We start from the raw sequence: 27,457 nt of genomic DNA, 5'->3' as shown, positions 1-27,457 counted from the left end.
TGCCCATGTGTGAGAGTAGTACCACCTCTCCCCTCTAGAGAGACTTAACTTGTCCCTTTCTTTCTTTCTTTCTCTCTTTTTTTTTTTTTTTTTTTGGTCCTGCCCAAGTCATCTTCATATGTGATATCATTGCACCCTCTAGTGGACGATTTTACTCAGCAGCAATTCTTTTTTTCCCCTGAAACTACAAATACCTTGCTCGAAACTTAAAGGAAACCTCATCTCTCATGAACTCCTTGAGAGGAAACAATGAGAGATCAGGAAAAGGTTTATAAGAAAAAAAAGTTTCATATAAAATCAAATTCCTGTATATGTAGATATACATTTAATATGTAATATACATTCTATGAAAAGAGAACATTGTAATCCTGATAAGTTTGAATGTAATACAGCTAATATCCTTTATACAAATATTTAAGTGACTTTGGATTTACTGGCCATATTTTTTAGTCTATTTATACCTGTAATATTGATATTCTCACATACCAGTTTTCATACCAGCACATCAGTACAGTAACTTGGGTCTTCTAGATTGTTCCCTCTGAGCATCTTTTAGTACTCAGTGGCCCTTGAGACTCCTTGAGTCACCCTAAGAGCCACAGCTCTTAAAGATTCAGAAAACACAGGATGTCTGTTTTTTACCTTATGGCTTCTGTCTCTAAAAACTTCGGTTACTGATGCTAATACTTCAAGGGTCACAAATTCAGTTGCCCACAGGCAGCAAGTCCGTAATATAAATGAGTCAAGTAAGAGGGCTGTAAACGAAACAGGGTGGTGGGGACGAAGGCAAACTGAGTTTGTTACATTTCAAGGAATTCAAAAACTAGTAATATTTTTGAGACTACGATGGGCCTAAGAGCCATATGGAGCTTTGTTTCATAAACCAGTTAGGGACCCCTGGCTTACTCGAGGGTTTACTAATGCTAACTATGTATGGATGTTATTTTCTATGATTCTAACAAATACCCTATATAAGAGATGATATCATCATCCCAATTCTACCCATGAGAAAACTGGAGCTTAAGGAGATAGGTCACTTGCCCCACATCAGACAGTGGAGACTTCCTGCCCATGGCTCTGATCCAGGTGGACCTGACCCCAGAGTCTGTCTCGGAACAGTCTCGGAAACTTCATTCCAGAGCCTCTCTGGGCACGTGGCTTCTTGCCTGGTTGACCTGACTGGCACGTTGTGCTTCTCACCTCCCACTCGGAGCCCCTGCTCCTACCCCGACTCTCCCTGTTCCCCCTGCTTCTTTACAACGTCTGTGTTCGCCTGGCCTCTAATGCTACTAGTGTCTTTGCATTTGGATAGTTTCCCATCTGGTAATTTACACTTCTGTCTGCATCAGCATGATTCTTATTAACTTATTACTCACATTGTAAACTAATGTGACAGTCATATTGATACAGTTTATTTTTACTACTATTGCTTTAAATAAGTGCACCTTCTAGAGCTTTACAAAGGTATTTCAGTGATGCTTAGATTTCTTTGGGATAGCTTGGATTTGCCCTGATAGAGCACCTCTACTTTTCTACTTAACCAAGCTGTTTCCAAGTACTATTGTAAATGCTGTAACTCTTCTCAGTAAAGTACTATTGTATCAGTCAGCCTCAAAAAAAAAAAAGTTTGTTTTTGAAAAGCAAATGTTAAGAGCCATCGTGTGTAGAAACCCAAGTTAATCACCTTTTGAGGAGAATAAGCTATTTCTTTCACTTATCAATTCTCACGTTACCAAGAAGGTAATTTCCTGGGTTGTGCAATCACGAAGCTAGAACAGCAGCCCAGGGTCATGTTTCTGGATGTTTCCTATCAGGCTGGCTCTCTTGTTCTCCCTTACTCAGGAAAGACATAATTATAATCCACACACCCACATTAATGCTTTCCATTTATCTAGAATGTTTGAATCTCTTCAGCCTTTTATGAAAACCGTCTTCCAGAACAGTATCTCTTTGGGAAGTCTTAACATAACATTTTGAATTGAATTTTCAGACAAAAAGAATGAAAACTAACCAGGCATATATTGCAACGTGTGATGTATTTTTTTTCAATCCTAACAGAAAAGAAGCTATCATTGTGCAGCCTTTTGAATGATTCTACCTAGTTTATGAAGAGTAAATTATCCACTTATCCTTCTTTGTACAAATAGTTAACAAAAACAGACTATTTTTCCCTGCTATGAGATTCATCATTCAGAAATACAAACAAATCTATTTGTACTTGGAAAATAGATAGGGATGGGTGGCTTTGACTGCCTTAATTTTGTGTGAACAAATCCCAGCTCATCCATTCTTCATCCTCTGGTTATGTTATCAACATGATGCATTAATCTAGAAGGTAAAGACAATTGAGATTTAATTGAATATGATGCTGCAAGTTCCAAGTTATAATAGTCACTAACATTTATTGAATTCTTGTTAAGTACATGATATTGATCTGCACTTACATGTACTTAATTCACTTTAACTTGACCCTGTAAAGTAGGTACTATTCTTATCACAATTTACAGGAAAGGAAATGGAAGGACAGAATTTAAATAACTCACCCAAGATCATACAGCACTTAGCGGTAGAGTCAGAATTTGAACCCAGAGCCCTCGTTTATTTTTAACAAGTGCCCCTCGAATCTCAGACACAGTAAACTTTGAAACTGCATAGCTCATTCCTCAGTGCTGGATTCACTCAGGCCTGGGTGTAGAGATTGGGAATTAGCTCCCCAGAGGATTCTGTTAGACAGCCAAGTCTGACAACTACTTCTACTTATAAAAGATTCCTAGAACTGAATATTTTTTATTAAACTGAATAATTTTTATTGCCCTCCGTGTTCAGGTAATGTCCATTATTCAGCAACTCTAAATCCCAAAGGAGACAAACTGAGTGGTAGTAAAATGATTGATTTAAATTCCCAGGTGTTCCTCCTCTTTGTGGAAAAAAAATGTATAAACCATTTCTCACAGAGACTGCCAGTTACTTGCAGTATTATCTTTTTTTTTTTTTTAAGATTTTATTTATTTATTTGTCAGAGAGAGAGAGGGAGAGAGAGCAAGCACAGGCAGACAGAATGGCAGGCAGAGGCAGAGGGAGAAGTAGGCTCCCTGATGAGCAAGGAGCCCGATGTGGGACTCGATCCCAGGATACTGGGATCATGACCTGAGCCGAAGGCAGCTGCTTAACCAACTGAGCCACCCAGGCGTCCCACTTGCAGTATTATCTTTACCCATCCTGGATATCCATGATTGTTTCCCCCAACTCTAAATCAGCATGTGCTCACCTGATCCGAAGATGGCAGCTGTTAATCCTATACTTGCATTTCACTGGAGGTTTGGAAGGTTCATCTGGACACATGACCCACTCCTCACTCTTTGCGCTTGCATATTTTTTTGGGATATAGGTCCTAAACCCTCTTGCAGTACAAGACCATTCCTCTTGTCCTGTTGGCAGGAGAAACACAGGAGCTACATTCAACCAAAAATAGAGAATTCCCCTTCACATGGAACCATGCATGAAAGATGTTAAGTCAACCATATCAGAGGTGGACCCAAAGTGGAAGAGGGAACTGTGGGGGAGGGGGAGGATGATTTCAGGATATTAGAGTAGTCACACAGGACGTTTACGGATATAGCACTTGAGGTTTGGGATCTTGGTAGGAAAACCAGGAGATCCACAGGCACAGTTATTTGTAATTCTCTTGAGGGACAAGTTTGAATCATGGATGCTTTCTCACTTGTGTCAGATAATGAGCACCTTAACTAATCAGTGAACTGAACCAACTATCCACCCTCCACATCTCAGTCTGGTTGTCTTGTTTCCCATCTATAAAGTTTGTAGAGATATCACTAAAAGAGGGACGCCTGGCTGGCTCAGTCGATTCGGCATCTGCCTCTGGCTCGGTCATGATCCCAGGGTCCTGGGATTGAGTCTCATATCAGGATCCTTGCTCAGCAGGGAGCCTGCTTCTCCCTCTGCCCCTGCCACTCCCACTGCTTGTGCACTCACGCTCTCTCTCTGACAAGTAAATAAATAAAATGCTTAAAAAGATACATCACCTAAAGCCTGAAGAGGTCACAATTTTCTTTCAGGGTTTTTCAATCCATTTTTAAGAGAGAAATTATTTACCAAGGCATATCTGTGAACTTGAGGATTCATTAAGGTCTCAAGAGTTATGCCTCATAAATGTGAAGAGTCTGTTGTTTGGTTGTCTCCCACAGTATTTGAATTATAACTAAGAAAATCAGATTTTAATATGTTCTCAGGTGCCATAACACTAATTTGGAAATCAAAATTAAAAATGAAATAGTTTTAAATAAATAAATAAATATGAAACAGTTTAGTGATTAATGAGCTAACATTGAATTATTTTATTTCAAACAAATTCACCGATTTTGAGATTGTTTATTCAACCTGAAATATTTATATCTCAGCCAGGTAACCAAACTGGTTTGCTGATCTCCCTTTCCTGGACTACAATTAGTTTATGACAGGGCGTGGCAAGTGCTCTTTCTAGCCTAGATGCCATTCAGCTCTGCCAAGTGTCAAGAGACAGGCGCTTCTCAAGGTCCACCTTGCATAGGAATCACGTGAGCATTGGTTGTAGGGCCCTGCCTTCAGAGTTTCTGATTCAGCAAGTTCGGGGCGGGCCCAAAACATTGCATTTCCAATGTTAAAAAGCTCAACTCAGGCATATTAAAATATTTGAGAGTTTATCTGAACAAAACTAGTTTGAATCAGGCAGTCCAGAACCAGAAAGTGTTGGGAGTGCTTTATCCACGGGATCCAGGGGAGAGGCGTACAGAGAAGGTGCAGGAGCGGAGAGAGGGAGTCGTCTGATTGGCGGTAGCTCATAGTCTAGTTGGCTGCTGGTGACTGGTTGTCCTTAGGTTTCCATTTTGGAGCCTTCAGGCATGTATAGGGTTAGATTTGGGTTGGCTTAGGCAGGTTGCCATGCCATTAGAGCCACCTCAGCCTGGTGGCCTCCTTCTTCAATTAATTTAACACTAACAAGACCCAAGCTGATGCTTCTGGGGAACACTTTTTAAGAGCCCCTGCTGTGGGAAACAGACCTTACATACAGAGAACAGACTGATGGTTGTGGGAAGGAGGGCAGGCGGATCAGGAGTGTGGGATGTACGGGCTTTCAGTTATGGAATGACTAAGTCACTGGCATCAAAGGTACAGCATAAGGATACAATATAGTCAATGGCCTAATAATAGTGTATGGTGACAGATGGTAGTTACACTTGTGGTGAGCAGAGGGTATGTATAGACTTGTGAAATACTCACTATATTGTACACCTCGAACTAATGTAACGTGTCAACTATTCTTCAATCAAAAAAAAAAAAAAAGAGGGGTGCCTGGGTGCCTGGGTGCCTCAGTCAGTTAAGCATCTGCCTTCAGCTCAGGTCATGATCTCAGGGTCCTGGGATGGAACTCCACATCCAGCTCCCTGCTGAACCAGAGAACCTGCTTCTCCCTCTCTCACTCCTCCTGCTTGTGCTCTCTTGCTCTGTCAAATAAATAAAATCTTGGGGAAAAAAAAAAAAAGAACCACTGCCCCACACCAATGGGCCCTCTAGAAACTTCACCAATATAGGAAGCTTCAGAACTTTGGCAGGGTTTACTTGCTATCCTCGGGTAGAGTATATCTTACTAAAGCTTGCAGATAATGTAATCAACTTTAGATGCGCTGTCCCGGGTATTATTTTCACGCACATACAGTAAAACTCTACCATATGATAAGTAGGTTCAGAATTTTTAAAGTGTTATGACCGGGAGGGACAGTTAGGTGTGGTTTTACATTTATGCTGGGTTGCAGAAAGAGCTGGGAGCTCCTGAGTCTCGTTCTCTGCAGGGAGAAGGCTTGGTTACTCTTACGGTATGGACCTGGCGCCACCTAATGGTTGTTATTTGCTCCATCATTCAATAGACTTGCTGATAATTCTGGTTGCTAAGACTGTTAAAAAACAAACTGAGGGTTTTGGAGGGGAGAGGAGTGGAGGTTGGGTTAGCCTGGTGGTGGGTATTATGGAGGGCACGTATTGCATGGAGCACTGGGTGTGGTGCATAAACAATGAATTCGGGAACACTGAAAATAAAATAAAATAAAATTTTTTTAAAAGTTAGAAAATGTAGTTGGAAGAAATATAAGGAAGAAGAGGAAATGGAGGAGTAAAGCAGTCCCCAGCCCTTGTACCTTGCTATTGTGCAAGTGAACTGCATTTATTCTCCAGTGATACAAAGATTGACAGCATTCTTATTGGATGGTATTTTTTATTTTATATTTTAGGACAGAATGCAAATACAAGTAATTATAACCAGAAAGCCTGCACAGTTTGATTTAGTGAGCACGAATGGAAAATTGCACAGAAACAATGTTTGCATCAATTTATACTCCAATTTGGAAGTCCTCAGAAAAAATCTAATTGTATATTTCTGAGTGAATAACAGAGCTCTGCTCAATTCTTTCTATTGTTGAGGGGTTTCAGTAAGGAACCAAAGGGCAAGAACAATAAAACAGGTGCCAAAGACCTAGAGATTGTAAAGCCTACAGCAAGGTGCAAGATCACCTGTGTCAGAGGTGCTAAGATGTGTGGCTTGGCCCATATTAGCTTTTCCCCCATTTTGAACTCGTTAAAGAGGACCTGCCGACAGATGGGGGTCAGACAGGAGAGCTGGCAGCGTAAAGAGTTGAAGAAATCAGAGTGGTGTGTTGTGGTGCAAGGCTGTCCCTTGCCCCTCAGGGCAGGAAATGGGTCTGCTGGCTTCTCAGCTACACCAGCTTCCTTGAGTACGCCTGGAGACACATGTGTCCTCTTAAAACTGAGCGACTTGGGGATGGATATTTGACAGGAGCCTGAGTAACCTGAGGAAGAAAGGCAATGGCCACTGCCCTGCAGCCAGGAGGCAAAAATGAGGCACAGAGAGCTGTGTGTCATCTGTGACGGAACAAGCGCTAACATTTTCTGTGTGCCCGTGGGCAAGGCCAACACAGAGTCCTCTCCTAAGTGGACCTAGAAGAACTCTCCAAATAAGAATTTGCACCCGGAACAAGTGCCCAGGCCAGGCTGACACTGCTGCTGAGTGGCAGGTGACCCACCCGGCCACCTGACACTGGGAAAGCTCTCGTCCGTCCCTTCAGAGAGATCCCAAAGGTCAACATCATACCTGGGCTCATGTGGACCTCGGCACACACTGCTTCATAAAACTGGACAGGGGGTACAAAGGCTGTGTGCATCTGGACAGATTATCACTGTCCTGTCACAAAACCTTGGGTGAAGTGGTATTTAAATTTCAGCATCCCAAATATTAAATCGGAGCCCCTCCACGGCAGCTTTGTTAAAGTAAGATTTCTATCCTTGCCCTCTCGATCCATTCCTCAGTGTAGAGCCTTGGAAAATGTATTCAAACTTCAGCTACAAACGTGAAAACACGAGGAGATGGCTGAACATTTTACAAAATACAGGGATTGCTGTTGGCGCTCTGTGCTGAGTATTGGGTGCAGTGATGTCGTCTTCAGGGAGAGGGCGCTGTGGCATTGCACTTACCTGTTTGCTGTCTCCAATTCCTGAGCAGTCCTGTAAGAATTTGTAAGGGAAAGCAGGCGAGTCTGATGGTCCCTTTACACTTCACTTCCCTTTAAAATGCTGGGGATCTCAGGACGTGACAGCTTAGGAGAGTCTAGTGTCTGGAAGCAGAAGGAGTCTTTACAAATGGCTTGGTCCAGCCCTGTCAGCCCCGTGGATGTTTCTTTCTCTGAGGCTCATTACATTTGAAGAATGTGTTTCAGCCACTCTGTCAAAATGCTCCTTAGATCAAAGAAGACACAATTCTTAAGGTTCTTTTTCAAGCCAGTTTTGCAAATGAGTGTTGATTTGGTCTGGATATTCTGTTTACTGAAAGTATTTTCATCCCCTTGGAACATTTGGGAAATTTGAATATGTAAAGCCACTTTTCTGCACCACCCTGCATTTTTTATTGACTATAAGGTAATTCACAAAAGTTATTAAATCACAAAATGCTATGCCAAATGATAATATTCTATTTTATAATTATATAGGCTATTCAGATGAACGTGACAATGGATGGATGACAAAAAAAGAATTTCAAAAATCAATCTTTCACAAAATTGGAGCGAACTTAGGATAAAAGCTAAAATACACATACTAAAATCTTCTCAGTTCAATGCTGATTAATTAAAAACAGATCCTAGATTGAAGCACCTGGTTTTCCCAGAGCTGCATTACCAAGATTTCTCCATTATTTATTTGGAATAATATACAAAATATAGTTTAAGGGAAAAAAAGTACAAGATGAAGTGTAAAATTTTTAGTTCGCTCTAAGAACCCCTTACAAGGAAAACCATGCTGACAACGAGCCAGTAGGAGGGTAATGGATGGTGTTTGAAAATGAAACATTTATTTCTCTAAAGTGTTTCCCAAACTTTCCTGAACATGATGATCAGGCACTAAGTACTGTACCTTCTTACTAATGAAATTATAGGATCTTAATTGTCAGACTGGAAGGGAAGTTAGGAAGTATTCAGTTAATTCTTTTATCAGGAATTGCACTTGACAGCAAATAGCTGAGTCCTGAGAAATAATGGCTCAATCAGGCAGAGCTTTGTTTTCCTCCAATATAAGTGGGCATCCAGAAATGAAACATGGCTTGTTGGACTGAGGTCTCCCCAGTTCTCAAGACTTTCCCTTGACGTTGCAAGGTGGCTGTTGGGACTCCCACCTTTAATTATGAATTCCAGGTAACAAAGAAGAGAAAATGAAGGGAAGGAAGAAGGGGCAGCTCCTGTGTCTGGAAGACAAAAACTCGATACCCCAGTAGATAGCCATCTCATCTCATTGGTGGAAACCAGTCATTGCCCACCTCTGCTGGGGAAGGTTGGAAAGCAGCTTCTAGCTGGGCAAGATGCCAACCCTCACAGAATGAATCTGTTGGTAAAAGAAAAAGGGAAGAATGTATCCTCTTCCCAAACCTCTCCATCACAACCTATGCCATAATCTGCCACTTGTGGAGATGAGGAAACTGGCCCAGAGAAGTTAAGCAATTTTACTCATGTCTCCAAGTGGGTGGCATGGCCAGGACTTACAGGCGGTAACATATGCCCTCTTGCCTTTGGCTGAGTTGGGCATGGAACTATAGGTGGGAGCCCTGGGAAAGAAATAGGGTCATCTGCAGTTCTAAAGCTTTTGCTTTAGCGAGAGCATAATAAGAATGGAAAATATGATGATTTCTTAAAAGTTTGGCACATCAGTTCACCTCCAATAAGATCACAGGGATTTGATTTTTCTTTAGAAATAGTACAAAGAGCCATCAAAAACAAACAAACAAACAAATAACCCAAACTGAAATCTTGCCATTTGCAACAGCATGGATGGAACTAGAGAGTATTATGCTAAGTGAAATAAGTTAATCAGGGAAAGGCAATTATATGATCTCAGAATTTGAGAAGCAAGACAAAGGATCATAGGGAAAGGGGGGAAAAATGAAACAAGATGAAACCAGAGGGAGACAAACCATAAGAGACTCATAATCTCAGGAAACAAACTGAGAGTTGTTGGGGGGTTATAGGGGAGGGATGGGGTGGCTGGGTTATCGACATCAGGGAGGGTATGTGCTATGGTGAGTGCTGTGAATTGTGTAAGCCTGATGAATCACAGACCTGTACCCCTGAAACAAATAATACATTATATGGTAATAATAAAAAAAATAGTGCAAAGAAAATTAAAGACACAATTCCTAACCCAGAAATGAAATGATACAGTAGGTGTCAAGGCATTCAGATTTTGAGAGTATGTTTCTCCAAAGTAAATAATGGACACATTCCTTCATATAAACCTGAACTTGACCCTGTAAAAATTGTGGCTCTCTTCTGTCCCTGGAGGGAGCAGCCCTCTACTTTCTGAGGAGTGTTTGACTAAGGGACAGTGATTTTGAGAGTAATAGTAGCAGCAAATCAAGACTGTGCTTCAAAGGATGATTTTTCTCCCATTGGCCAGATGATAAAATGTGTTCTCTAGGACAAGGGCTGTGAGCAGATGGTAACTTTTTCTCACAGATATTATTCAGCCATTCAAACACTTGTTAATGTACATCTTCAAGAATGCAACACTGTATCTAATTAAGTATTCATCCAAGAAGAATCTATTTATTACTACTTATAATCTACCACAAGGAAGTGATATGCAGAAACCTGAAAGGAAATGTTTTCTAAAAATTGTCCAACTGTAAAACTATCTCATCTGTGTCACAAACAAGGAGACTACAGGCTAGTGAAACAGAAATTACTTGATTTAATTTGTTTGGAGAACAGGAAGATATTTGTTTTCATTTTAATATATATTTAAGTTATATATAACTCCAGGGGTTATGATTCCGTATCTTTGCCACACAAGACTTATTTGAATGTTGTCATGTTGTGTGAAATTGTGGATATTTTATGTTTTTCCTCCATTTTTGGTGTATGTCTGGGATATAAATGGGGAGCAAAATTCCCTAGCTAGAAACTCAGTGTTGTGTAATTCATTTATGATTGCAGTGGGAGAAACTGCAGATGACCACGAGCGAAAGGAGGAAAATATTCTGCTCTGTCACATTCCACGTAATTGCGATCACCTGTGTGGTTTGGTCTTTGTATGTATTAATAGATCGGACGGCAGAGGAAATCAAGCAAGGCAACGATAATGGTAAGAGCACGTCTCATTTCCTTTTTCTCCTCTTGGATTCTCTGATGACACCAGAGGTGGGTGGGGATCCTGTTTCCCTGTTAGGTCTTCAAGTGTGATACACCAGCAAAAAACAATACCAGCAATTGTCTTCTCCAATTATGTTATAAATACTCAGATCAGATATCCAGGGTTCCCCAGCTGAGATACAAGATTTATCAAGTCCAATAAACCTCAGTAGGGATAAATGTAGAGATGTCATCCATCACTTCAGGCTTTTCAGGAGCTAAGGATCCTATTCTGCCTGATATGAAAAGACAAACAGTTGTGAAAGTGGAAGGTTTTTTTTTTTTTTTCATTTTATTTAATTCACCATAGTTGTTGCTTCTTTTAAAACATGAGTAAGATGATACTCTGGAAGTTTATTAATTAGTACCATATAATTTGATTGAGTAGATTAACACCATTGTTTGAAATTTAAGCCATGCTGAGTTAAATTGTGAAGGATGATGTCAAATCTGCAAAGAAAGACATTTAAAAATCATTAAGACAGATTCTAACATCTGAAATGGATAGGTTCTTTGAAATAGAGGGGGCAAAGAGGTGGTTTTTCTTTACTTTTGGTACTCAGCTCATTGTCATTAGGCTCTATCCGCTTCTGTGTGTGGCCTAAATCAAAGCTGGTAAAAAAGTGAGAAAAATTACCCGAACCAACCCCACCGTTCATCCTGAAAAAAAAAAAATCCCACAATATTAGGCCACTGGTGAATTTAAAAAGAGAAATTGTTCAGATGCTAATACTGTAAGTTTATAGTGTTCTAAAGTGTGCTTCTCTCAAAAAAAAAAAAAAGAAAGAAAGAAAGAAAAGAAAAGAAACTGAAAGAAAGAAAAAGACAGGAAAAAGGGGAGAGGAAGTGAGGGAATGAAAGAGGGAAAAGAATATCAATAGGGAAAGTTGTTATTCTGCATTTCTTTGAATTCAGAAACAGAAGGGACGGATGTTCCGTTCTTACGCTTGCCCGCATGGTGGCAGCAGTGAGCAGCGACAAGCGTTCTCGGGGCGCTGGAGAAGCCCCGTGGGATGAAGGGACTGTGAGGACCTGTCCCGTCGGATGCGCGGGGACGTGGTTTACGTAGTTTAAGTTGGGGGGTTGGGGGGAGGTGGGTGACGGACCTGCAGTTCTCGCTCTCTCCTGAATGAGAATAAAAGCTAGAAAAACGGGTGCGGGAGGTTTTGTTGTTTTGTTTTTCAGTTCAATATTACATTGACATCTACAATTTTAGACCGTTTACAACTACATTCTACATTATTCCTGAGTTACTGGATTAAAAAATGTCTGTTACATCCCTATTAATAAGTTCCCTGCGGATAGGACCCCCCCTCCCCTTTTTATTTAACCCAAGTCCCTATAGTTACAGGTACGGCCCCAAACTAAGTAACAGAAAGTGTGCCATACACGCAGCAGTTGTGTATGTATGGGAAAACAAAGAGGCGCCCCACCACCGTCCCCACACCTCGGCTCACCCAGAGTAGGATCTTAGGCCTCAAGTGTTTCCCTCAAGAGCAAAGGCAGATCTGGCAGCCAGAGGCTTCATATCTTTAGAGGTCTGGTTTAGAGTTCAGTGCTTGAGAATCCTAAATCGGCCCTGTGTAGCCTTGCCTTCCCCCAGCGGTCACCCTGATGTGGTCTGGTGGTACCAGCCTGCAGAGCTCCTCGTGGTCTCTTCTAGCCACATGCAGGGAAGGAAGATTAAAGGCACCTGTCCTAGACATAACAAGAAGCAATCTTGTGTCCTTCATATGTAGACAGTTCCGAACCTCTCTCTCTCACATTACTCAACCCCACCTCTGAGACAGAATAGGATCATTCATCCTGCAGTGAACAGGACTATCTCAGCTTCAGCCATCAGAGTCTCCAGAACCCAAGAAACCCATGAACCCAAGCTTCCTTCCATTTATCTCATTCTACCTGCTCATTCTCTAGTCCCCTTGGATACCCATGCCTTCCGTTGTCATTTCCATGCTGGTAACCAAGCCACACATTTATCTCCAGCTCGTACTGCACTCCATCCAGATCATGCATCTACCTCCTGAACCTCTCCATTTAAAGGTCTTCCAAGGGATACCTGGGTGGCTCAGTCGTTAAGCATCTGCCTTTGACTCAGGTACTGATCCCAGAGTTCTGGGATCGGGCTCCCTGCTCTGCGGGAAGCCTGTTCTACCTCTCCCACTTCCCCTACCTGTGTTCCCTCTCTCGCTGTCTCTCTCTGTCAAATAAATAAATAAAATCTTAATTTTTTTAAATAAATAAGGGTTTTCCAAGCACCCCAAACTTAGTGGGTCCAAACTCATTATCTACTGCCACTGACCGACCACCCTAACACCTGTGAGAAAGGCATTACTAACACCTGTTACCAAATCCAGTCAGGTTTTCATTCCTCATCTCCCTCTCCCCTGCTTCCACCCTCATTCAGTCACCAGATCCTATTATTCTACCTCGTAGGCCTCTGGAATCTGTCCTGTCTCTCCTTACCACTGCTCTCATCCTTTTGCAAACTCTCCTATCTTTTACTTGAAAACTGCAACAGCTTCTTTACTGGACTTTCTCCATTTCTGTCCACCTTTAACCCAAGCTCAATAATGTACTTACTGCAAACTTACAAAAATTTACACATCTCATTACACCCTATACCTAGTCATTACTCTTAAAATACATCCCAAATTCTTCAGTGGGACTGTACTGTCCCCACCCCACCCCGCCATGACCTGGTTGTAGCCATTTATTGTGAACATTCCGTCAGCCCTGCAGATCTATGTCTGGACCCTTGCTCAGTATTTCCCTCTGAAACCTTTCCTCCGTCTTCTGTCCACCACACACTCAGACAGTGTTTCTATGTTCTCACACACCTCCCTAACCCCCATCAGCCTTTGCAGTTTACCTCAAATATCACTCCTTCTGGGACACCTGGTTCAGCTCTCTCAGCTAGAATAACTGGTGCTCCCACAGTGGTTCTCAAAATGTGGTCCCCGGGACCCATGGCATCCACATCACTGGGTACTTGTTAGAATTGGCAATTCTTGGCCTCTCCACACCCCAGACTTATGGATCAGAAATTCTGAGGAGGAGCCCAGCAATTTGTGCTTAAGAAGCGAAGAGGTGATTCTGATGTCCTCTAAGTGTTGAGAACCATGTGCTCACCTAGCATCCTACACTTACCCTGCCCCACCCCAATGACTCTATTTTTGACTGCATAGTTGAATTACCGGGAGTTTCTAGACCCTACAAAGCCTGAGTCTCATCCCCAGAGATTTAGCTTTAATTATCCCTTATGTCATTCTTTTTCAGACATGTTACGAAGCTCTGCCCTACCAGGGAACTTACTACACACCACTGTAGTTGCTCATTTAATGACACCAATAGAATGAGCTCAGAGCAGGCCCCACAGTGTCTGTCTTGCTCCTCACCAGCACATCTGGTGAACACTGCGCCGAGGGTACCAGTCAACTTTGTAGAAGGAATGATGAAGTGTGAATGCCTCAGACTCACACTTTCCTACCTTTTATCTTTCTTTTAGGATTTTTCTTCAAAATGTCTTTGCTTTTTCCTTTCTCAGTCCTGGGAGGATGCAGGATTTCAGACCAGAGTCTCCCAATGAATTGTCACTCAGAGCCCTCAGTCAGATTTCCCAAAAGAAGAGCTTGAATGATAACCAAAGGCCAGCTTTATATATAGTCAAGGGTCAGCTTTCTATTGTACACTTTTCAAAGTTATTTTCAGTTTCTTAACAGCAAGTGAAAATGAGATAACTTTTGTCTTCAAAAGCTCTTCAGGGCTTTTGAATTAAGAAGGAAGGTATTTATCAGGAAGCAGTGTCCATGACTACCCCTCCAGAGCCACTGGCCAGGAGGACAGCTCCTAACTCGGGTAATTTCCGATGGAAATTATAGTGACTTCTGCAAAGGGAAACATCTGTCCTTATGTCCAAGTTGTATTTAAAACGTGACTTCCCAAAGCTCACATTTCATGGGTCGTGTGGGCATCTCTGTCAGTTGGGATTATGTTCAACTCCCTTTGGCACTTTGGGACCGTGAGGGCTAAGCCTGAATTTACTTTTAAAATTTGAAAAAACTGCTTAATTTAAAAGCCAAAATATTTTAAATCAGCCTTGAAAACCTTCAGAAACACTTGAAGAGGAACAAATTGTCTTCCTTTAACCCAAATTGAGGTTGAATATAAAACAATATATAATAACAATATAATAACAATATAACAATGTAATAACAATAGTGGAGAGAAAAAAAAATTCTTCATGCGTTTTTAATGGTTGTTCTTTTAAACTAAATAAGCCTGCTGCCCCGACAGCTCTTTCACTTTTTAAAAAATTTTTTTAAAGAATTTATTTATTTGACAGACAGAGATCACAAGTAGGCAGAGAGGCAGGCAGAGAGAGAAGGGGAAGCAGGCTCCCTGCTGAGCAGAGAGCCCCATGCAGGGCTTCATCCCAGGACCCTGAGATCATGAACTGAGCCAAAGGCAGAGGCTTAACCCACTGAGCCACTCAGGCGCCACCCTACTCTTTTACTTTTCTATCACCTGTAACGACAAAGAAATTAAAAAAAATAAAAAATCAGAGTCTCGGTATTTAAAACTTTAACACCCTGGATTACCCATCGCCAGCTCTAATCTGGGAGAGCAATCCTCCCCCTGCCTTATCTTTACATACTCTACAAAAATGCTCCAGTATACTATTTGTGCGTTGGGGAGGGTGGGGGGAAACACAAAAACACAGACCAGGAAAACATAACCGTTTATACTGGTAGAGAGACTGTAGGTGCAGATCAGGTTTTTTTTTTTTTTTTAAGATTTTATTTATTTGACAGAGAGAGATCACAAGTGGGCAGAGAGGCAGGCAGAGAGAGAGAGAGGAGGAATCAGGCTCCCTGCAGAGCAGAGAGCCTGATGTGGGACTCGATCCCAGGACCCCGAGACCATGACCTGAGCTGAAGACAGAGGCTTAACCACTGAGCCACCCAGGTGCCCCGCAGATCAGTTTTTAATGGAAGTACAGCTGACAGAATATGTTTAAGATGTACAGCAGAGTGATTAGATAAGTCTGTGATTTCAAAATGCTCGCACAGTTAAGGGCAGTTACCATCTGTCACCATACAAAGCTATTACTGACCTGTAGTAATCCCTATGCTGTACTTGTCATCCCCGTGACTTACTTGTAAGTGGGACTTGATGCCTCCCCTCACCTGCTCCTGCTTTCCTCCCACCCCTCCCCTCTGGCAACCACAGTTTGTTCTCTGTATTCATCAGTCTATTTCTGGCTTTTGTTTGTTTTGTTTTGTTTTTTAGATTCCACATATAATTGAAAGCCTATGGCAGGTGCAGATTTTAGCATTGCCCCAGAACTATTTAAATGCATACACCGCAGGGGACTCACATAACAAATTTCTTTTTTATATGACTGACTCACTTGTGAGCCTCTGTGTATCTCCAGGGCAAGGCCTTGCTTCGTTATTCAGGGAGCATTTAGTATTGCTAGAGGTTCGGAGAACTGCTGCTAGCTCTGGCTGACCCCAGCAGATGAGGACTATGGCTGGTGCTATATTCTTTCACTGTTAACATCTGCTTCGAGGAGGTCTTCAAAATCACTTCCCAGCAATTCATACAATGTGTTCCTTTGAGCCCTGCTGGTTAAGCATTCCTTTGTCTATGTAATTATATGTGCTGTTACTGTTAAGCCAAATATGATAAACACTGACTTGAGCTCCTTGTCAGAAGGCCAGGGTCTAGTTCTGCCTTGGTCACGGACCACTTACCTCGAATGAAATAACCACTCTAACACTCAAATTTCTCATTTGTAAACCTAAGTTGGACTGAATACCCTCCAAAGTTTCTTTCTGAGTCATTTTTCAAAGACACCAAGAACTTGACCTTGCATCAAATAAACTGAAACACTGTACATATATATTTGCGTAATTTAACTATATTTATATATCTTTGTTATATATATCCATATTTATATATATTTGTGTATTTGTATCTTTACTCATGGTGAATATTACCATTAAAACAAGTTGAGGAACATGTTACAAATATGTGAAACAGTTTTTTTGTTTTTTTTTTAATAATTTATGCAACCAAAGAGAAGCAACCAGGACAAAAGGAGAAAACCACCCCCCACCCAGCCCTTCCACTCACACACACCCTTACACAAACACATTTTGTAACTCTGCATAACCGAAACACCCAGCCAAAAATATCCCAACTTACCGATGAGATGCATTTTCTAAATATATATTGTCCCTGCAGCTGTTAAATGAGACAGGTTCTCTTCTGCTGCTTAAGTCCTTTTAGACACAGCACACTCCCGGTGTCTCCAGCTACGTGATGTGCTACATAAGATAGACAGAATACTCTGAGAATCCCAATTTAAAAGCTGGAGGAGAGTGTAGAGATCACGGTTTTAAAGATGAGGAAGTAATTTGCCTCATCTGCAGCTTTACTATAAACACCCACCTGGGAGCTTATGGTTTACCCAATTTGACTTAAAGAGAAAACAAAGAAAGAAGATGTTAACAGGTGACCTTGCATGTGTTCCTCCAGTGGAGAGAGCTGGGAAATATATTTTCTGAGAAACAATATAGCTAGACAGTAAATGAGTTTGAGTCAAAAGTAGATCCATCCCAGTTTACAAACCATTGCTCTTGTAGTCTGAAAGTGTGGCATCAATATTCCCTCACAAATAATACACACAGTTCCACTTCAACATTTCAGGACCTTTTCGTTGATTTTCAGTGAGATTTCCGAGCTTTTCTCTGTGAAGGGAATTACGAGCTGGGAAGGATGCCCAGCGCCACAGGGTGAGGAGCTGTAGTGCAGACTGAATACCATGGCCTGTCTGGCCCCTGACTGGACTTTCTTCTCACCTCGTTCTGGAGATTTTCATTGCCTGGAGTCCAGATGGGACATCCAAAGGTTGAAGCCCATCCAAGTCAGAAAGGTCTTAGTTACAGGCACCAGGGAAAGCTTTGCTCTTGATCTACAACTCAGAGCAGCCAAAGATACGTAGCATTTAAATCACTCAGATAGCAACAATAACCTTCATTTACACTGCACCTTCTATGTCAAGAACTATTCATTTAATCCACACTAACAGCCTACTGAGGTAAATACTACAACTACCTTCATTTTTAACTCATCAGTTACCTTCTGCCGTATCATAAACTATTCCCAAACTTACTGACTTCAAACCACACGCGTGTATTGCAGTCCGAATTCTGCAGACCGGCTGGATGTTTCTCCTGGCCAGGGCCTGCCTGGCTGCTCTCCGAGGGTTCACCTCTGTTTCTGCCAAGAGCTGGCACGTGGGCTGGCTGCTGTATCATCAGCAGGGCCTCCTCTACCTGTCTCGCAGTGGGCACGCTGTTATTTGATGACACAAAGAACTGAGCTGTGTTTTTCATCACACAAGACTTGGTGGTCCTGCCTTCTTCACATGGCTCTTAGTATTTAAAAAAGTAGCAAGAGGGGGCGCCTGGGTGGCTCAGTGGATTAAAGCCTCTGCCTTCGGCTAGGGTCATGATCCCAGGGTCCTGGGATCGAGCTCTGCCATGGGGCTTTCTGCTCAGCAGAAAGCCTGCTTCCTCCTCTCTCTCTGCCTGCCTTTCTGCCTACTTGTGATCTCTGTCTGTCAAATAAATAAAATCTAAAAAAAAAAACAAAAAAAGTAGCAAGAGAGCAAACCACACACACAAGGGGAACAACTGGGAAGTGTCTGATGTGTTGTATTTGCTATTGTCCTACTGGCCCAAACAAGTCATGTGCTGCCACAGCCAGAGTCAAGGAGAGAGGGGATGGGAACCAAAGGACCCAGTTACAGGGAGGCAAGAGCCAAATGGGAGTATTTCTGAACAAGCTACCAAGGATGAGCAAACTGAGACCAAAGAGAATACCAAATAACAGGCTCTCAATACCTCAAGGAAATAAAACAACTATCTGAATTAGGATGAAGATGTAAAGACTGAAGTGGCTGATTGTTAGGCGTTAAACCCATAATCCTTGGGGCTCCTGGGTGGCTCAGTCTGTTGAGCATCTGACTCGAACTTGGCTCAGGTCTTGCTCTCAGAATTGTGGTAAGTTTGACTTCCATGTTGGGCTATTTAAAACAAACAAACAAAGACCATAATCCTCAAGAATGAGTGGTGATTTTACACAGGAAAAGTCTTTGAGAAGCCATTAACTGTAATAAGGGGTACCCTGTTGGGGTTTGGTCTGCAAAGAAATTGAGTAAAAGTTTCAATTATTTGGGATATGGGTATTTCTTAGTCAGGAAGGAGGGGGCTTCTGGGAATGAAGATGAAGAAATAGTGATTGTAAATGAGATAAAAGACAGTTTATCAATAATCTATAGTCTCAGGTTCCTGAGGGGGAAGTGCCTTAAATAGTCCCAATCCATGTCTCCTCACCCAATCCCAATGGAAAGTGCAATGAGGAATATCTGAAAGAATTTTTTTATGTGAAAAAACAATTTACAAATTGCACTCTTTCATTCATGTTTATTTTTTATTCAAATTCTAGAAATAGTTACTTTATCTGGTATCCCCAAGTTTTCCTCTCTGGCTTCCTAGAAGAATCTTGCACAGACTCAGAATCCCAAGAGCCTATGATAAGCTGAAAGCTGCATTTGCTTTTCTTTGCCTAACATAGTTTTACTTGCTCTTTAAATAAACTTCCCTACAAACTGAGGGCTGGTTTCTGGGGCTCTGGTAGCAGAGCACATTCAGGCAGATATAATGTGGCATTTTGATTCATCTAACTCTACTTTATGAAGTTTTCAATATCATATCACAGGTCAAATCTACAAACCCATCTTAAGCCTTTCACAGAAAACCTATTAGCATGCTGATTGTCTAAGGAAGATAGTGCAGCCCTCCAGGACCGCATCCCATACACGCAATTAGAGAAAGGAGGCCTGGAAGAATTTAATCATATGTTGAGACTGCTTTAAAAGTTATTGCCCATTCATGTAGGATTGGCATGACAATATGAACAGTGAACGAGTCAAATTTATCTATTATGAGGGATGAGAGAAGACTTCCATTTCCTTAGAAAATGGTTGTGGACAAGGATGCCTGGGTGGCTCAGTTGGTTAAGCACCTGCCTTCAGCTCAGTATCCTGGCAGTCCTGGGATCGAGCCCTGTGTTGGGCTTCCTGCTCAGTGGGGAGTCTGTTTCTCTCTCTTCCTCTGCCTGCCACTCCCCGTGCTTGTGCTCTCTCTTTCTCTCTCTCTGACAAATAAAATCTGGAAGAAAAAAGGGAAGGAAGAAAAATGGTTGTGGGCAGAAAAACTACTCCTCTAAGCTCCTTCAGTTCCCGCCCAAGAATTTCTAAGCAGTGTTTCCCATTGTGTTTAGGAGGAAGCGATGTAGATAGTTAATTCCTAAACTTACAGAAACTCCTGAAGAAAGATCCCAAGCACAAAGAAAGAAGTACATACAGTCCTTGGGTTTCAGAGAAATGAACAGATGGGAGAATGGCTTCAAGTTGGATTTTCCAAATTCCTCTTCCAACCTGGGCCAGTAAAAACACCTTTGTGCTCTTGGCATTTCCAAGTTCAGGTTCCAACTTCAAATATGTATCAGTGAGGACAAAGAACTCCTTCTTTACACAAAGGATCCACAAGGAACAAGATTTTGTGCCCTCTCTTTCCTACTACCCTTCCTTATTGTGTACATTCCTTCTTCTGTACAGAAGACAGCAAAGAACTAGTCCAACAAGGTTGAGTATGAAGACAATTTGCTGATTCTCAATAATAAGGAAGTAAACATACCTTACCAATGGAAACATTCTCAGAAATCCACTTAGCCCCATGTGTTAGCATCTCTTCTCATGGCATCCTTACAGTGAGTTTTCCAAGGTAAAATCTTATACCTGCTCAATAATATCTTTATAGAAAACAAAAATCTTGCCCACTTAGTCAGAGGCAAAGGGAAAGATCAGACTGTCTCTGAGAGAAGATGGTCATGTGAAAAATGGGTTTGCACCCAAATAGCTTCTGGATGTGGGGTGGGGAGATACTCCATACTCTAAACTTTGTTTAGAATATATATGGGAATATATGGAGGGCTTTGACTTCCCAAACATATGAAGGAAGAATGACTAGGGGAGAAGAAATCAACTCAGAGAACATTGTGAAAGAAAGTGGAAGGATCAGACTGAAGGACCAGACTGTCTTCCAGAAATGACAGAGAAAATGGCTAGTTACTCCTGGCCCAGATTCTCAGGTATATTCTGGATTCTCGTCACAATTTCAGGAAGGAGAGGTAAGGCAAGAGTCGAGTCTTCAGATCATCCACCCATGAAACATAGCTTCGTGGACAAATGAAGAAAGGCTGGCACCTCCAGTTATATTAAAAAGACTGAGGCAAAGCAATCCAACTTGGAACTTTGAAAGCTTTCTTTCAGCCTTGAAATAGCTACTGAGCAAGGCACTGTGGAAAACAAAGACCAGCTAGACATAAGTTCTGTGCTTCTCAAGATTATGGGGTAGCAAAGCAAAAATAACTGATTAGAAAGTTAACTCATGCTGCAGGTAGAAGAAATAACTTGAAACTGGAAAAGTGGTAAAATTTATTTCCAGCTGGAAAATGTTGCTGAGCTGGGTTTTGTGGGACAGGTAGACCTGCAGAAACAAGGAAGCAAAACCACAGGGAAGAAATATGGACAAAGCCACAGAAATGGAAAACCTCCAGACGCTTACTGAGAACAGCCAGTGGTGTGATTTAGCAGACAGAGGGGAAAGTTAGATGTAATGCATGGAGACTTCTCTCCCCAAAATGGGAGATAAAGTACATGTTTTCTCTGGCTTGTCTGTGGTTAAAAAATTCCAAATACATAGAAACTACTGATCAAAAGAGTAGCCAAGAACAAAAATCCTTCTAAATTTGGAGAACTCCAAGATACCTAATTTGCATATTGAATCCTCCCTGAAAATTTCCTAATAAAGAAGCTTAAGTGATTATCTTCCCCAAGAATTCTCAACCTCAGCACTATTGACATTGTGGACTGGGTAATTCTTTGTCGGGGAGTGCTGTCCTACACACCGCAGGATGTTTACACAGCATCTCTGGTATCTATTTACTAGAAGTCGTTAGCACCCTAGCCCAACACAAGGTGTAACAATAACCAGTATCTCCAGACATTACCACATGTCCCCTGAGGAAAAACCAGTGATCTGACAATCACGACCCTTGGGAATCGTGAGTCTACCCTGAGTCTGTATGTCAGATGATCGTTCTTGGCATAAGTGGAACTGAGGAAGGAGCTAAACAAGCCCTAGTATCTCTTTTCCTACAGAAGCTTAAAGCAAATACAGCTGTTACAAAATATAGGTGGGACATTTCCTAGAACTCTATTCATTGTTATAAGGAAAAATAAATAAAATAGAATCATAGGACTTTGAAAAATTGGGATTTCTAACCAACACTTCCTGGTCCAACATATTGAACCGAGCCTTTCACAGGAATGGAGACAGCCATCCTCCACACCATCTTGGTATTGACAAGAGATGGACTCTTGACAATCGTGTATTTAACATTCCTAGTTATGTGTGGCCTAAATATTGTTAGAGTTAAGAAACTCTTGTGGCAAGTTTTAAAAATTGTGAGAGCCAAAAATTGTGAGAGTTATGATGGTACAAATTAAAAGAAAACATTGATATCCAAGAAAGTGGTGGTTCTCAGTGACAAAAAGACTTACGAAACAAAAATGACTAAAGTACTACATTTTATGCACATCTTTAATTCTTTCTCTCTCTGGTGAGATGTGGCAGCATCTGTATGTACAATCCTACAGAAGTACCTATTACTTTACCTTCTTAAAAGGATTTTAAACTCATTCTTTCACTTAATATGTTCACTATCTTTCCTTAAAGATTTAGCTCTAAGGAATAAATGTCAAAATAAGTATCAAAAGTCCAATATCATCTGATAACCATGGTAGGTACTTGATGCTACAAAAAAAAAAAAAGTTCTTTATAGTAATAGGTACAGAGTTTCTTCATGTACAATTTTTTTTCTTTTTTTTTTTCATGTACAATTTTAACAGTATGTTTTAGAGTTTAAAGCAATTAAGCAAGTCAGGTTATAATTTTTACTGTCTGTTAACAATACATCCCTTATCCACAAAAGTTAGCAGGCAGGCATGGTCTTTTGAAGGAGTCATAGAAAAAAATTACCAAACCCATTGATAATGACTTGGTGATAACATTCTCTTTTTTATTTCAAAGGTGTCCTTGAATGGCCATTTTGGACAAAACTCGTTGTGGTGGCTATCGGCTTCACGGGAGGTCTTGTCTTCATGTATGTACAGTGTAAAGTCTACGTTCAGTTATGGCGCAGGCTGAAGGCTTACAACCGAGTGATCTTTGTGCAAAATTGCCCAGACACTGCCAAAAAGCAGGAGAAGAACTTCTCATGTAATGTAAACACGGACATCAAGGATGCCGTGGTAGTGCCTGTATCACAAACGGGTACCAATTCACTGCCATCTGCAGAGGGCGGCTCCCCGGAGGTTATACCAGTGTGACAGGACCAGTGGGGAGTTTCTTCACTGAAGAATATCTTTCTAGCCCTTAGCCACTACACATGACAGAAGTGATCCTGAAGTATTCACTCTCTTTATCTTCTCTTTCTCCAACTGACTCATTTTTCCTTACTTGGCTCAGAAAGGGGACCAAAAGACCACCAAATGACCAGGATCCCATGAAGCAGTCCAAAGTGTGATACGGAAATGTGAAGTTTGTTAGAGAGTGATTTCTAAGACAATTAAGAACCAATGGAGCAAGGAATGCTCTTAGGCAGTGACGAAAGCCTAAATGGACCCACGTCTTCATAGGAGCAGGATCAAGTTTAAGAATACAGACTTGAATTGCAATGTGTATTTCTTCTAAGGCCTCATAACGTTAACTGTCTCATTGGAAATAAGAAACATACTTGGTTTTAAGCTTGAATTTGTCTGCATTGTCCTTAAGTCATATCTGAAGCAAACTTGGAGGATGCATATTTTGATATTCATACTTTGACAGCTAACAGATTTTTATGGCTATAGTGGAGTCCAGTTGTTTTAACAGATGCATGTTTTTAAAATAGATGCAATACACATTTGAAGGTATTAATACTTAGAATTACGTTCAAATCATCAACAGAAGATTTGCAGTTTTGGGGTGTAATTAGTGCTGTTAAATACCCACAGAAGCTGAAATCAACTATCAGGTCCTGTATTTTATCTGGTCCCCATAAAACAGTGTTGTCCTACAGAAATGTAATGTGAACCCACAAATGCAGGCCACATGCATACATTTAAAATGATCCAGTAGCCCCATTAGGAAAAGTAAAAATAAGTAAGTGAAATTTTTATATTTCACTTAACGCTATATATCAAATTATTTCAATGTTATGAATATTAAAAATTAAGATATTTCACATCCTTTTTCATGAACCAAGATTCAAAATCCAGTATGTATTTTATCTTTATGGTATATCTTAATTTGAATTAATTATATTGTTTAGCACAGCCCTAAAATTAGCAGCACAGCCTCTGCTTCATTTAACAGTTGAATATTTCAAAACAGCAGCTCAATTCATTCTTTTTTCAAAGGCTCACAAATGTTATAGTTTTAAAAGCACTAAATTAATTGATTAAAATTTTTATTAATTAAAAGCACTAAATGTATCAAATGAAATAACCTGGTTGGTTAGAGAGCTGAACTTACATTTCTCTAGAGGAAATGAAAGTATAGAAAGATACAATGATCTACCTGTGGCAAAGTTCTGAAATTAACTTGTTTGCTACTATGAAGCACATAAGATAAGGAAGCAAAAAATATTTTGGTTAAGTCCAATGTGGAGGGTTTTTTTTTTTTAAATCCACATGTGGTATCAACTTGACAGATGAGTAGTTTTGACTAAGCATTTGGACTATTTTAAAAAGCTGACAGTATTTCCCTTGCTCAGCTGGGAAGTAAAGATATTCAACAGATTCTGTGATAAGTAATAAACTGAGTTGTTTAGGTTTGGCAGTTCAGTTGATTATTGTGTTCTTTGCATATTCATGTAAAACTGAAGCGTGAATGATAGTGTAGTGAGCTAGATTAATGATTATAGAGTTTGTGACCCGTCAAAGAAAGATGTCTCACATTTAAAAAGGTGACTTATTTTTGTTAGCTGTCGTATTTATTATTGTGAAAAGGCAGTCACGATGGCCATAAGAACCAAAGCATGGGTACTGCATTGCACAAACCCGGGTATCACATTGATGCACTTTGTAATTACCAGTGTGCTTGTTCCTCATGGATTATCACAGAAAAAAGGAGAAGAAAATAACCTTTTAATGAGGAGAAAGATATGAATATTAGTAGTGGCTGACACGGAGTCCAAATAGTCCCAATTCCTAGAAATAAAGAAAAGGTAAACAATGTCAACTTTGTGTGTGTGTGTGTGTGTGTGTGTGTGTGTGTGTGTGTGTGTGATTTTACGTGTGTACATGAGAAAAACATTAAGGGTTTTGGCCAGTCAGGAAACAAAAGGTTTAAAACTCATCTTTCTTAAAACTTGTTGTGGAGGGTATGGACTAAACAAACGCACATGGAAAACAAAGTTGAAGTAACTATAGAGAACCATAATAATTTCTGCACAAATAAGGACATCTTGTAATAATAAAATATCTTTGAACCTTAAACAAACTAAACTTTGTATTAACTTCTTAAATTTCCATTTTAAAAGTTTAAGATAAATACTCATGAATAACTAAACTTTGAGTGATTTAACCATGGCACCTTACCCAATAGATTAACCTTGATACGATTTTTGTTTATTTCCCTAAGCTTTTACTAATTCATGTTTCCCAGAGCTTAGCAACAGAAGTGTGTTGTTTACAAATATTCTGGGGGGGGAGGGGGAGAGGGAAGGGGGGGTAATCTGTCACCAGCAAGCAATGAAATCTTGATTTCTCTTTTATTTGCTCTGGAAGGAAAAGGATTATTGACCTTAATTACCACCAAAAATACTGTTTAAATTCTATACAGACCTAAGCAAGATAGGTAACTGCATAGCTCATTTCTCAGTGGAAGATGATTGGCTAAAGAAGGCTTGTTTATTAACGGCTACACTAACAGTAAGAAAACATTTCTAGAATGAAAAGTAAAGATAAGCATTACTGTCTTAACCCTAAAATATGACATGGTATTTTAATACCATACCTAAATTCTCAATATTAACATGTACAGGCTTTGACCTTCTTGTAATGAGAAAATAACATAGCTCCCTAAGAGGTTACAAGTCAGCTTTTTATTCTGCTATTCTTCTGAACTTTATAAACCCTGAACTCCTGAATTTAAATCTTTTAACAAGTTTTCCTGCAATATTTGTTTATGGTTCAAACAATCGGGAATAATGATGTTCATTTAAAACCCGATATTGATTTCCTTTTCTATTCTGTGTGGCAAGTGCCCTTTCAATGAAAGGATTTGGCTTTGTGACAATACTTTGTGGACTGGACATACCCTTCAAAAACTACACTCTAGAAGGACAATTTTTTTTGAAGCATGTTTACCTGCTCACGTTAAGAAGTAAAATGGAAGTGAATCAAAGGACTGAAATCAAAGAATGAACAACGCAATTCTGTTAAAAACCCTGGCTTTTTATAGTCATGCATCTGATAGTATCAATACCATAAACCACAGACATTTATGCTGTTAATTTTTAAAAGAACTCTCACTTTTATTGTATCAAAGATCGAATTGTAAAGAAGTGAAATCCCAGTATTTTTTTTAAATGAAGTCCAAAAGGCAATTAAGCTTAACACAAGCAAAACAAAAATGAAAAAATTAAAAAAAACAAATCAAAGCAAAAATAATCTAATCTACATGTGATACAGCAATGGAGAAACTGAAGATAGGTATATACTGAAGGCGTCTCTCAAAATGCCCCAGGATTAAATCTCACTCTGAACTGCTATTACGTGATTACTGTCCCAGACAGATAGCCACATTTATGTTGTTTTGCAAAAAGTCCTTAGGTACCCTTAAAACAGCTGTTTGGCTGGAAAATTAGCTCATTAGAGCAATGACATCATTAAGATACTCTCATTGTCAAGGGGGTGTGGTGGGAAAGATTCCTGATAGTTTACCTTTCCCTACCTTGGCAATCAGTATTTTGGAACAAAGTAGAGCTCTTTACACTTATTATCATTATTGTAGTTGTTATGTAATAATTGTATAAGACTTTAATTAAGAAAGATGAAAAACCTTTTTTCTTTCCTTAAGTCAGCCCAAAGGTGCTATTTTACATATCAATACAGCTCAAAGGAAGTACTGTTATTTTGGGCTGCAGTGTTTCCTCCAAATCTGAAGAAAGCCCATTTTGAAATTGGAAATTGCATTAAAACAAACAAGAAAAAATTATTTTAACTGTGTGCAATTTTTGAGATTGAGCATTTGTATTTTTTTGGTTTTACCTAATTCTCTTGCATTAACAATTTACTGTTTTGTGAATAATGTGTACTAAGACAAATTAAGGAAAATAATTATCTGTGAAAGACTTTGTATATTAAACAAGTGACCTAAACTTTTGTTGTGGTTTCTATACTCTTTGCTTAGTTTACCAGCATTTCTGCAGATATGTATGTGCAACATTCAAAAAAGCTTGGGTTCTTAAGATTTTATAATAGTCTGTGTTTTTAAGCAGGGTGTGAACATATTAATATTACATTAAAGCCA

General features: G+C 40.2%; 1 protein-coding gene across 1 annotated transcript in view; it reads left to right on the top strand.

The window, feature by feature from the left end:
- LOC111154162 (membrane associated ring-CH-type finger 1) overlaps positions 1 to 27,402 on the top strand; it is a 339,628-nt gene extending 312,226 nt beyond the window's left edge. The window contains exons 5-6 of the mRNA XM_022513592.1: positions 10,545 to 10,692; positions 22,970 to 27,402. Coding sequence (XP_022369300.1) covers positions 10,545 to 10,692; positions 22,970 to 23,268 — 447 coding nt within the window. The 3' untranslated portion in view covers positions 23,269 to 27,402. The remainder of the gene's footprint in view (positions 1 to 10,544; positions 10,693 to 22,969) is intronic.
- Positions 27,403 to 27,457: the final 55 nt, after the last annotated feature.

Source organism: Enhydra lutris, unplaced genomic scaffold (genome assembly GCF_002288905.1).
Source record: "Enhydra lutris kenyoni isolate GAN:26980312 unplaced genomic scaffold, ASM228890v2 scaffoldscaffold3, whole genome shotgun sequence".
In the NCBI taxonomy this organism is placed as follows: domain Eukaryota; kingdom Metazoa; phylum Chordata; class Mammalia; order Carnivora; family Mustelidae; genus Enhydra; species Enhydra lutris.
This window is presented reverse-complemented; position numbering and strand designations above follow the sequence as displayed.